Source organism: Phoxinus phoxinus, assembly GCF_949152265.1.
Source record: "Phoxinus phoxinus genome assembly, chromosome: 22".
NCBI classification, from domain to species: Eukaryota; Metazoa; Chordata; class Actinopteri; order Cypriniformes; family Leuciscidae; genus Phoxinus; species Phoxinus phoxinus.
Window position 1 is genome coordinate 1,222,359 of NC_136897.1, and position 12,558 is coordinate 1,234,916.

At 42.3% G+C, this 12,558-nt stretch overlaps 1 protein-coding gene across 5 annotated transcripts in view; it reads right to left on the reverse strand.

Annotated features, from left to right (window-relative positions):
* Positions 1 to 1,245: 1,245 nt before the first annotated feature.
* Positions 1,246 to 12,558, reverse strand: part of atg7 (ATG7 autophagy related 7 homolog) — a 123,147-nt gene continuing 111,834 nt past the window's right edge. Inside the window, exons 20-21 of one of the 5 annotated variants that reach the window (XR_013795893.1) lie at positions 2,072 to 2,269; positions 1,246 to 1,637 (exon numbers count right to left, since the gene is read on the reverse strand). Coding sequence is in view for 1 of the 5 variants with exons in the window: in XM_079597525.1 (XP_079453651.1) it covers positions 2,237 to 2,269 (33 nt within the window). In the remaining 4 variants the exon portion in view is untranslated. Of the gene's footprint in view, positions 2,270 to 12,558 lie in introns of all 5 variants that reach the window. The other 4 variants (XR_013795894.1, XR_013795895.1, XR_013795896.1 and 1 more) reach the window with 4 other exon arrangements.

The following is a 12,558-nucleotide window of genomic DNA, read 5'->3' on the forward strand; positions in this document are numbered from 1 at the left end:
TCTGTATTATACCCTCATTTCATGGCCTTGTTTCTCCTTGGATTAAAACAAACTTTTGGCAGGCCATTGTTTTGTACTTTTAAGTAGCCTCAATGAACAATAAAGTGCTCTTAAACCACAGCCGTGACTCCAGGATCATGCTTTCTGAACAGCAAACGGGGATACTGGACACATTCTGTGTCTGCCGGGCAATAGTTTTGGGTTTTTAAGGACTAGATCTAACTTATTAAACAATATCTTTATCATCTTTCAAACTCTAAAAGAGGTAAATAGATAAACTAATTCAATAAAATGCAACCAATAAAGAGCAATAACTGGACACTTTAACCACACTATGACAAAGATATCGCTGATTCAAACATTTTTCTCCCGTTAATATATGATTGAGCTGAAGAATGAAAGATGGATCATATACTTGGATATTTATATGAGCAATATTACACTCATAGCCGTGTGAAATTATAGTTTTATCAATAAAATTAAACACTAATTCCTCTCATATGTGACCCAGTCTGGAGTCGCACGGGTATATCTGTGGCAATAGCAACTATACACTGTATGGGTCAAAATTATACATTTTTCTTTTATGCCAAAAATCATGAGGATATTAAGATCATGTTCCATGAAGATATTTAGTAAATGTCCTACCGTAAATATATAAAACATGTATTTTTGTGAGAGAATGCAGCACAATCGTGAACATAAATGCACAACTTTAAAGGAGATTTTCTCAATGTTTACATTTTTTTGCTCCTCAGATTCCAGATTTTCAATAGTTGTGTCTCGACCAAATATTGTCCTATCCTAACACACCACACATCAATGGAGAGATTATTTATTCAGCTTTCAGACGATCTATACATCTCAATTTCAAAGTTGTGACTAATTTTGTGGTCCAGGGTCACACACTGTCTTTCAATAATTCAAGCACTTTTTTATAAAATGTGGCTTTTTCCAAGGATTTTCCAGGATTTAAATTTTAAAACGTCAAACTCAAGCTCCTTGTACGAATCCTGAAGTAATTGTAAACATGTCGGAGTGACTGAAATTCCAAGAGTTTCTGAATAGTAAAAACTCACTATTCACGATTAAACTAATGCACTACACCTGCAGTTTCACCTGGACGTCCTGCTGACGCCAGTGACGTCTCGCAGTAATCTCATAATTATGGTAATTCCAGGACGTTCGTGTGATTTACCATCTTACCTCAGTGACCGAACACAAGAACACATGACCAAGCACATTCAGTGTGAATATAGTCCATGTTTATTGTGAGAAAAGACATTACAGATGTAGAACAGACATCAGTGACGGGATAATACTGGCGTCCGGTGTATTAGGAAGATACAGACCCTGCCATAAACATCTCATCAACATCTCAGTGGACATTAGGACACGCCTCAAGGCAAAGTGTGTGTGTGTGTCAGCAAAGATGCCATGTTTAACACTGCATTAAAATGAATCTTTAATGGTGGCATCGATCCTGACTGAGATCCACACACAGATATAATGTGATTTGGTGTGTATATTAAAGCGTTAGTTCAGCCAAACTCAGTCAGTAATGACTCTCCTCATGTTGTTCCTTCATCTTCGGGACACAGATGAAGATATTAGTGATTAAATCTGAGCGCGTCTCACTCCTCCATAGGCTTCTGTTGTGATTGTTGTGAAAGTTAGTAAAGACAATGTTTAAAATAGTCCGAGTGACGACAGCGGCTCAACCTGAAGTTTATCAAGCGATGAGAATACTGTGTGTGCAAAAAAAAAACTAAAATAAGGACTTTATTAAACTCTTCTGTGTGTTCCTCACAAACAGCGCAGCTCAGAACGGAGGCTCCCTATTGGCCAGCATCACACACATGACCAGTGTCGGCCAATAGGGAGCCTCCGTTCTGACGAAGTTGCTGTTTTAGTTTTGTTTTGCACACACAGTATTCTCATCGCTTGATAAACTTCAGGTTGAGTCGCTGGAGTCACTCGGACTATTTTAAACATTGTCTTTACTAACTTTCTGCAAGTTTCAATCACAACAGAAGCCTCTGGAGGAGTGAGACCGCTCAGATTTAATCACTAATATCTTCATCTGTGTCCCGAAGATGAAGGAACAACATGAGGAGAGTCATTACTGACAGAGTTTACACTTCTGGTGAACTAACGCTTTAAGATATTTCTACAGGTGCGTCCTGACAGATGTTCAGGTAACTCTCTGAATATGAGTATGAGTATACGATGATCTTCAGATGCTGTCGTCGTCACTCATGTCCCAGATCTGGAGAACAGAAGATCAGATCACACTGTTAGATACACACACGTGTTACGCTTCTGAGAGTCTCTTCTGCTCGCCAAGGCTGCATTATTTGATCAAAATACAGTATTATTATGTGAATATACAGTAAAGTGTAATTTATTCCTGTGATCAAAGCTGAATTTATCATCATTACTCCAGTCTTCAGAGTCACATGATCCTCCAGAAATCAGTGTAATATGATGATCTGATGAACATTTATGATTATTATCAGTGTTGAAAACAGTTCATATTTTTGTGGAAACCGTGATAAACTACTATTCAAGTTTGGGGTAAGCATATATTTTATTCAGTAAAGATGCATTAAGTTGATCTGAAGTGACAGTAAAGACATTATAATTTTACAAACGCTTCTATTTTAGATTAATCCTGATCTTTTGAACTGTCTATTCATCAGAGAATCCTGAAAAATTAAATCCAAAAGTCTTGTTTTCAACACTGATAATAATCATAAATGTTCATCAGATCATCATATTACACTGATTTCTGGAGGATCATGTGACACTGAAGACTCGAGTAATGATGCTGGATGATCACAGGAATAAATTACACTTTACTGTATATTCACATAATATTTGATAATTCTTACTGTATTTTGATCAAATAAACGCAGCATTGTGAGCAGAAGAGACGTTTATGTAAATCGTTATTAATCTAGTGTATGATCAAAAACTCCTCAGGATCATCAGACAGTAAAGCTGATGTAGTGTGTGATGTTTACAGAGATCTGCAGCTTTATCGTCTGATGAACATCTGAACATCCTGCGCACACACACACACACACACACACACACGCACACACACACACACACATCTGAGGACCAAACCAAACTCACACTGTGTGCCGAACAGAGACAGGAGGCGAGACTGAAGACAAACGGTCCAGACGTGTGTGTGTGTGTGTGTCTTCTGCACACCTGGCTGTCAAAAGCTCCGTGTCATTGACATGCTAATAAAAGCTGAACAAAAACAACTTCAGCGGCTTTTTCACTTTGAAGTCTGAGCCAAGACACAAGAACAAAACCCTGAGAGGTAAAGAGACGAGCCGAGCCGAAGCCAAACTTTACAAAACGCACACACACACACACACACACACACACACACACGCACACGCACGCACGCACACACACACACACACGCACGCACACACACACACACACACACACGCGCGCGCACACACACGCACACACACTATGTTCTGTATATGAGAGATACAACAGGAAAGTCAAACGCAGTGTGAGAGAGTCTCTTCTGCTCAAGTCTGCATTTATTTGATCAGAAATACAGTAAAAACCATAATATTGTGAAATATGATCATATATATAACTCTCCTGATCCCACAGCTCGTGTCCGTCACAGCGGTTACGGGCTGTAATTACGAGACTCATCTTAATAACAGTGAAGCTCGAGTATCATTCAATTATATCAGCGCTGTAGAGCCATGGGCGTGTGACCGCATGTCCAACACACACACACACACCCTCAAGCCTGTGTGTGTGTGTGTGTGTGTGTGTGAGACAGAGAGAGAGAGAGACATTATAATGAATATTCTTCTAATCTAACATAATACTGTTTGTCTTCATAACACACACACTCAAAAACACACACACTCAAAAACACACACACACACACACACACACACACACACACACACACACACACACACACACACACACACACACACACACACACACACACACACACACACACACACACACACACACACACACACACACACACACACACACACACACACACACACACACACACACACAGCTTTCTGCCAGTCTTTTCATTCAGAAGTAATTCCAGTGAGCAGAACTACATGTAAACATCTTCAGTTCCCGCTCACATTAACCTGACGAGCTATTAATAAAGCCGTCATTACAATAACGTGAATCACAGCGGCCCGTGTTCAGGATTCACACACTGACAAACATAAAACAATATCCTTTACCTCAGATCAACGACATGAACAAACTGAGACTCGGTTGCAGAAGAGCCGAATCATTTATGAGCCGAAGTTTGTGATTCAATCACCCCAACACGGAGTTATATCTGATATATCTGTTATATCTTATGTCTCATGTCTGCCCAATAATCACAGGGGCTCTTGGGTGAAAGTTTCTTTTTTGTTTTATCGAAATGGTACAAAACTTGGTAAAGGTTTTGGCAAAAAAAAAATCCCGATATGATTGGAACAGGTTAAATGCTCCTGAAGAAAGAGTCACTTGTGCTGCTCGCGGTCAAACATGAGCGCATTGGAAATGAATGAGACGAAGTTCCTCTAGTGGAAGCGTTCGGTACTGCAGCCGAACAACATCTCACTGAGAGCTCATTTACTGAGATATCAGGCTCACATTTTGAACACAACTTCTTTAGATTTGGGGGGAGCCTGAGATTGTGCGTGAGGTTGAGAGGTATCGACTAGAGATAGTGGGGTCACCTCCACGCACGGCTTGGGCTCTGGAACCACACTCCTCGAGAGAGGACGGACTCTCCACCACTCTGGAGCAGGGGCGGAGCCAGACGATGTAAACATTCGGGGCTCAGCCCAAACCTAGGGGGGTCCGGGGGATTTTTTTCCCATTTACGTCAGCTAAATGCACTATTTATCAGGCGGTTTGAGATAATAGAATGCCTAAAAATATATACACTATCTGGGAAAATGATGATAGTTCGGCCTACTCAGTAAATAAAAAATAATAAAAAAAACGGACGCGCGAATGAGGTGATTACGCAGGACCTCCAGACGCGCGTAAACACGTCGTCACATTGACTTAAACATTGAAATCACTCGCGCCAGACGCTCTATTCGCGTTCGGTGTGAACGCAGCACACACTTGTCCGCGGCTCGTCCGACGCTGCTTCTGAATCTCTCTCCGGCCGGTGAGGTTTACTGTTAGTGTTCCATATAAAAAACGTTATGTCCATATTAACTTCAGCCGTTAGCCAGTAAGCTCGCTACGATGCCGGTGAAGACATACAACAGCCCGCCAGCCCCTGATGACAACGACGAAGAAGATTTATATTCTTCTTTAGTTTTTATTGGCAGTTGGCAAACAAGCTGAGTGATGCGCGATGCATTACCGACGTCCGCCACCACGCACGGTAATAGAGCTTTTGTTTCATTTTTTGCCGCTCCAGTCAGAAAGAAAGGAAATGATTCAGGAAATGAAACAAAGTTTAAGTTATTTAAAAAAACCTAAAAGATTCGGGGCTTTTGACAAAACATTCGGGGCTTAAGCCCAATTAGCCACCCCCCCGCTCCGCCCCGGCTCTGGAGTTGCCCATAGTGAGGCGGCGGGCTGGTGTGGGTTTGCCTATAGCCCCCAGCTCAGCCGCCATGTGCTGGAGTTCACCCCGGTGAACGAGAGGGGTGCACCGGCCCTCTTGGGGTCTCTGGGAGGGGTGCTGGGAAGTGCTCCGACTGGGGACTCAGTTGTTCTTGACTTCAACGCCCACGTGGGCAGCGACAGTGACACCTGGAGGGGCGTGACTGGGAGGAACGGCCCCCTGATCTGAACCCGAGCAGGGTTCAGTTATTGGACTTCTGTGCTAGTTACAGTTTGTCCATGTTTGAGCACATAGGTGTCCATCAGTGCACGCGGCACCAGGACACCCTAGGCCGGAGGTCGATGTTCGACTTTGAAAAAATTACATTTCGGTAATTTTTGACCGACACGCGAAGAGCACCAGAGGGTTAATTATTACAACCAGTGAACATATTTAAAATGATATTGCTATCAAGAAAGATGAGTCCTGGAGCTAGAAGAGCTGTGATGTTTCTGGATGCCGAAGGGCAAAGAAAGCTTGTGCTTGAGATCAGGAACAGGTTTAGTGTGTGTGAGGAACATGATTAATGTGTGAGGAACATGTTTGTGTGTGAGGAACATGTCTGGTCAGGTTTGAAACACACAGGTGTTTGAATGAGGAGAAACAGCTGCAGCTTCACAACACGAGACAAGCCTTCATGCTGGAGCAACAAGCCTTCTGCTTATTTTCTGCTTAAAACTGCAGTGAACCAACCGTCACAAACTACCTTGTAACCAATCAGATCAACGTGTGATCGTCAACCAGTGGATCTCTGAGTGAGTAAGTGGAGGCGGGGCTCATTTGCAAATTCATAGAACCGCAAATACTTAATGAGGCAAGGGTGTCGAGTTACATTCAAGATATTTTAAGGCATGAATACATTTTGCCTTAAAGAAAGGAAAAAAACGTTTAAAAGATTAAAGTTTTAAAAGGATACAATTATTGACTAGAGGGGGACGTTAAAACTCATATTTAATCACCATAATGACATATTTAAGTGTTTTATCCTTTAAAAAAAATTCTTCATTTCTTAAAATATCTTGAATGTAACCCTTTCTTTATTTAGTATTTGCAGAACTATGAATATGCAAATTAGCCCCTGCATATGGTTGAGATTGTTGGGATGGTTTGGTTTGGTTTGTTTGAGTTGGATTGGTTGAGTTTGTTGGGATGGTTTGGTTTGGTTTGTTTGAGTTGGATTGGTTGGTTGGTTTGTTGGGCTGGTTGGTTTGGTTTGGTTGAGTTTGTTGGGCTGGTTTGGTTTGGTTGAGTTTGTTGGGATGGTTTGGTTGGTTGAGATTGTTGGGATGGTTTGGTTTGGTTTGTTTGAGTTGGATTGGTTGGTTGGTTGGTTTGTTTGAGTTGTTGGATTGGTTGAGTTTGTTGGGATGGTTTGGTTTGGTTGAGTTTGTTGGGATGGTTTGGTTTGGTTTGTTTGAGTTGGATTGGTTGGTTGGTTGGTTTGTTTGAGTTGTTGGATTGGTTGAGTTTGTTGGGATGGTTTGGTTTGGTTTGTTTGAGTTGGATTGGTTGGTTGGTTTGTTGGGCTGGTTGGTTTGGTTTGGTTGAGTTTGTTGGGCTGGTGTGGTTTGTTTGAGTTGTTGGATTGGTTGAGTTTGTTGGGATGGTTTGGTTTGGTTGAGTTTGTTGGGATGGTTTGGTTTGGTTGAGTTTGTTGGGATGGTTTGGTTTGGTTGAGTTTGTTGGGATGGTTTGGTTTGGTTGAGATTGTTGGGATGGTTTGGTTTGGTTTGTTTGAGTTGGATTGGTTGGTTGGTTGGTTTGTTTGAGTTGTTGGATTGGTTGAGTTTGTTGGGATGGTTTGGTTTGGTTTGTTTGAGTTGGATTGGTTGGTTGGTTTGTTGGGCTGGTTGGTTTGGTTTGGTTGAGTTTGTTGGGCTGGTTTGGTTTGTTTGAGTTTGTTGGGCTGGTTTGGTTTGGTTTGTTTGAGTTGGATTGGTTGGTTGGTTGGTTGGTTGGTTGGTTGGTTGGTTGGTTTGAGTTTGCTGGGCTGGTTTGGTTTGGTTGGTTTGGTTTGTTTGAGTTTGTTGGGTTGGTTTGGCATGGTTTGTTTGAGTTTGTTGGCCTGGTTGGTTTGGTTTGGTTGAGTTGGTGTGGTTAGTTTGAGTTGGTTTGTTGGGCTGGTTGGGCATGGTTTGGTTGAGTTGGTGTGGTTAGTTTGAGTTTGTTGGGCTGGTTGGGCATGGTTTGGTTTGTTTGAGTTTGTTGGGGTGGTTTGGTTTGGTTGGTTTGGTTTGTTTGAGTTTGTTGGGTTGGTTTGGCATGGTTGGTTTGAGTTTGTTGGGCTGGTTTGGTTTGGTTGAGTTGGATTGGTTTGTTTGGTTAGTTTAAGTCTGTTTGGTTGAGTTGGTGTGGTAAGTTTCAGTTGGTTTGGTTGAGTTGGTTGGTTTGTTTGAGTTTGTTGGGCTGGTTGGTTTGGTTTGTTTGAGTTTGTTGGGTTGGTTTGGCATGGTTTGTTTGAGTTTGTTGGGCTGGTTGGTTTGGTTTGGTTGAGTTGGTGTGGTTAGTTTGAGTTGGTTTGTTGGGCTGGTTGGGCATGGTTTGGTTGAGTTGGTGTGGTTAGTTTGAGTTTGTTGGGCTGGTTGGGCATGGTTTGGTTTGTTTGAGTTTGTTGGGGTGGTTTGGTTTGGTTGGTTTGGTTTGTTTGAGTTTGTTGGGTTGGTTTGGCATGGTTTGTTTGAGTTTGTTGGGCTGGTTTGGTTTGGTTGAGTTGGATTGGTTTGTTTGGTTAGTTTAAGTCTGTTTGGTTGAGTTGGTGTGGTAAGTTTGAGTTGGTTTGGTTGAGTTGGTTGGTTTGTTTGAGTTTGTTGGGCTGGTTGGTTTGGTTTGGTTGAGTTGGTGTGGTTAGTTTGAGTTGGTTTGTTTGGGTTTGTTGGGCTGGTTGGGCATGGTTTGGTTGAGTTGGTGTGGTTAGTTTGAGTTTGTTGGGCTGGTTGGGCATGGTTTGGTTGAGTTGGATTGGTTGAGTTTGTTGGGCTGGTTTGGTTTGGTTGAGTTTGTTGGGATGGTTTGGTTTGGTTGAGTTTGTTGGGATGGTTTGGTTTGGTTTGTTTGAGTTGGATTGGTTGGTTGGTTTGTTGGGCTGGTTGGTTTGGTTTGGTTGAGTTTGTTGGGCTGGTTTGGTTTGTTTGAGTTTGTTGGGCTGGTTTGGTTTGGTTTGTTTGAGTTGGATTGGTTGGTTGGTTGGTTTGTTTGAGTTTGTTGGGCTGGTTTGGCTTGAGTTTGTTGGGCTGGTTTGGTTTGGTTGAGTTGGATTGGTTTGTTTGGTTAGTTTGAGTTGGTTTGGTTGGTTTGTTTGAGTTTGTTGGGCTGGTTTGGTTTGGTTTGTTTGGTTAGTTTGAGTCTGTTTGGTTGAGTTGGTGTGGTTAGTTTGAGTTTGTTGGGCTGGTTGGTTTGGTTTGGTTGAGTTGGTGTGGTTAGTTTGAGTTGGTTTGTTGGGCTGGTTGGGCATGGTTTGGTTGAGTTGGTGTGGTTAGTTTGAGTTTGTTGGGCTGGTTGGGCATGGTTTGGTTTGTTTGAGTTTGTTGGGGTGGTTTGGTTTGGTTGGTTTGGTTTGTTTGAGTTTGTTGGGTTGGTTTGGCATGGTTTGTTTGAGTTTGTTGGGCTGGTTTGGTTTGGTTGAGTTGGATTGGTTTGTTTGGTTAGTTTGAGTTGGTTTGGTTAGTTTGAGTTGGTTTGGTTAGTTTGAGTTGGTTTGGTTGTTTTGTTTGAGTTTGTTGGGCTGGTTTGGTTGAGTTGGATTGGTTTGTTTGGTTAGTTTGAGTCTGTTTGGTTGAGTTGGTGTGGTTAGTTTGAGTTGGTTTGGTTGAGTTGGTTGGGCTGGTTGCTTTGGTTTGGTTGGTTTGGTTTGTTTGAGTTTGATGGGTTGGTTTGGCATTGTTTGTTTGAGTTTGTTGGGCTGGTTTGGTTTGGTTGAGTTGGATTGGTTTGTTTGGTTAGTTTGAGTTGGTTTGGTTAGTTTGAGTTGGTTTGGTTAGTTTGAGTTGGTTTGGTTGTTTTGTTTGAGTTTGTTGGGCTGGTTTGGTTTGGTTGAGTTGGATTGGTTTGTTTGGTTAGTTTGAGTCTGTTTGGTTGAGTTGGTGTGGTTAGTTTGAGTTGGTTTGGTTGAGTTGGTTGGTTTGTTTGAGTTTGTTGTGCTGGTTGGTTTGGTTTGGTTGAGTTGGTGTGGTTAGTTTGAGTTGGTTTGTTTGAGTTTGTTGGGCTGGTTGGTTTGGTTTGGTTGAGTTGGTGTGGTTAGTTTGAGTTGGTTAGTTTGAGTTTGTTGGGCTGGTTGGTTTGAATTGGTTGAGTTGGTGTGGTTAGTTTGAGTTGGTTTGTTTGAGTTTGTTGGGCTGGTTGGTTTGGTTTGGTTGAGTTGGTGTGGTTAGTTTGAGTTGGTTAGTTTGAGTTTGTTGGGCTGGTTGGGCATGGTTTGGTTGAGTTGGTGTGGTTAGTTTGAGTTGGTTTGTTTGAGTTTGTTGGCCTGGTTGGGCATGGTTTGGTTGAGTTGGCGCGCTGCTGTTGTCTTTATATCTCAGGAAGGAACACACTGAGCTCAGCTGGGAACATGCCATTCCCTCATGGAAAGAGCCCAGAAGGCCTGGAGAGATGAGATACAGAGCAAAGCGATAGCAGAGTCCAAATAAAACCCATTTTAAAGTAACTATTGCAGTATATCAATGATGCTAAAATAAAACTCTCTCAATATAGACTTGGTTCATAATTAGAAAAAAAAAAGAAAAAAGAATAGTTTACCCAAAAATGTAAATTCTGTCATCATTAACTCGACCTCAAGGCTGCTGAAGCCTAAAAGTTTGTGTAATAAATTCTGTTGAATAAAAAATATATTTCTAAAGCTACTTTTTGTAACGTCTATTTTATGGTTTTCTCATTTAACACAATAATGACTTATTAAATTATATTTTGGGGGCAATTTCGGAGTCAAATATTAAGTGAAAATAACTATTAATTCGTAAGTGAGGTTTCTCTCCTCACTGGTTTCAGACAGCAGAAGAGTGATAGATGTTTCTCTCCTCACTGGTTTCAGACAGCAGAAGAGTGATAGAGGTTTCTCTCCTCACTGGTTTCAGACAGCAGAAGAGTGATAGATGTTTCTCCTCACTGGTTTCAGACAGCAGAAGAGTGATAGAGGTTTCTCCTCACTGGTTTCAGACAGCAGAAGAGTGATAGAGGTTTCTCCTCACTGGTTTAAGACAGCAGAAGAGTGATAGAGGTTTCTCTCCTCACTGGTTTCAGACAGCAGAAGAGTGATAGAGGTTTCTCCTCACTGGTTTCAGACAGCAGAAGAGTGATAGATGTTTCTCTCCTCACTGGTTTCAGACAGCAGAAGAGTGATAGAGGTTTCTCTCCTCACTGGTTTCAGACAGCAGAAGAGTGATAGAGGTTTCTCCTCACTGGTTTCAGACAGCAGAAGAGTGATAGAGGTTTCTCCTCACTGGTTTCAGACAGCAGAAGAGTGATAGATGTTTCTCTCCTCACTGGTTTCAGACAGCAGAAGAGTGATAGAGGTTTCTCCTCACTGGTTTCAGACAGCAGAAGAGTGATAGATGTTTCTCTCCTCACTGGTTTCAGACAGCAGAAGAGTGATAGATGTTTCTCTCCTCACTGGTTTCAGACAGCAGAAGAGTGATAGATGTTTCTCCTCACTGGTTTCAGACAGCAGAAGAGTGATAGATGTTTCTCCTCACTGGTTTCAGACAGCAGAAGAGTGATAGATGTTTCTCCTCACTGGTTTCAGACAGCAGAAGAGTGATAGAGGTTTCTCCTCACTGGTTTCAGACAGCAGAAGAGTGATAGAGGTTTCTCCTCACTGGTTTCAGACAGCAGAAGAGTGATAGATGTTTCTCCTCACTGGTTTCAGACAGCAGAAGAGTGATAGAGGTTTCTCCTCACTGGTTTCAGACAGCAGAAGAGTGATAGAGGTTTCTCCTCACTGGTTTCAGACAGCAGAAGAGTGATATATGTTTCTCCTCACTGGTTTCAGACAGCAGAAGAGTGATAGAGGTTTCTCCTCACTGGTTTCAGACAGCAGAAGAGTGATAGAGGTTTCTCCTCACTGGTTTCAGACAGCAGAAGAGTGATAGATGTTTCTCCTCACTGGTTTCAGACAGCAGAAGAGTGATAGAGGTTTCTCCTCACTGGTTTCAGACAGCAGAAGAGTGATAGAGGTTTCTCCTCACTGGTTTCAGACAGCAGAAGAGTGATAGATGTTTCTCTCCTCACTGGTTTCAGACAGCAGAAGAGTGATAGATGTTTCTCCCCTCACTGGTTTCAGACAGCAGAAGAGTGATAGATGTTTCTCTCCTCACTGGTTTCAGACAGCAGAAGAGTGATAGAGGTTTTCTCCTCACTGGTTTCAGACAGCAGAAGAGTGAAAGAGGTTTCTCCTCACTGGTTTCAGACAGCAGAAGAGTGATAGAGGTTTCTCCTCACTGGTTTCAGACAGCAGAAGAGTGATAGAGGTTTCTCCTCACTGGTTTCAGACAGCAGAAGAGTGATAGATGTTTCTCCTCACTGGTTTCAGACAGCAGAAGAGTGATAGAGGTTTCTCTCCTCACTGGTTTCAGACAGCAGAAGAGTGATAGAGGTTTCTCCTCACTGGTTTCAGACAGCAGAAGAGTGATAGAGGTTTCTCTCCTCACTGGTTTCAGACAGCAGAAGAGTGATAGAGGTTTCTCCTCACTGGTTTCAGACAGCAGAAGAGTGACAGAGGTTTCTCTCCTCACTGGTTTCAGACAGCAGAAGAGTGATAGAGGTTTCTCCTCACTGGTTTCAGACAGCAGAAGAGTGATAGATGTTTCTCCTCACTGGTTTCAGACAGCAGAAGAGTGATAGAGGTTTCTCTCCTCACTGGTTTCAGACAGCAGAAGAGTGATAGAGGTTTCTCCTCACTGGTTTCAGACAGCAGAAGAGTGATA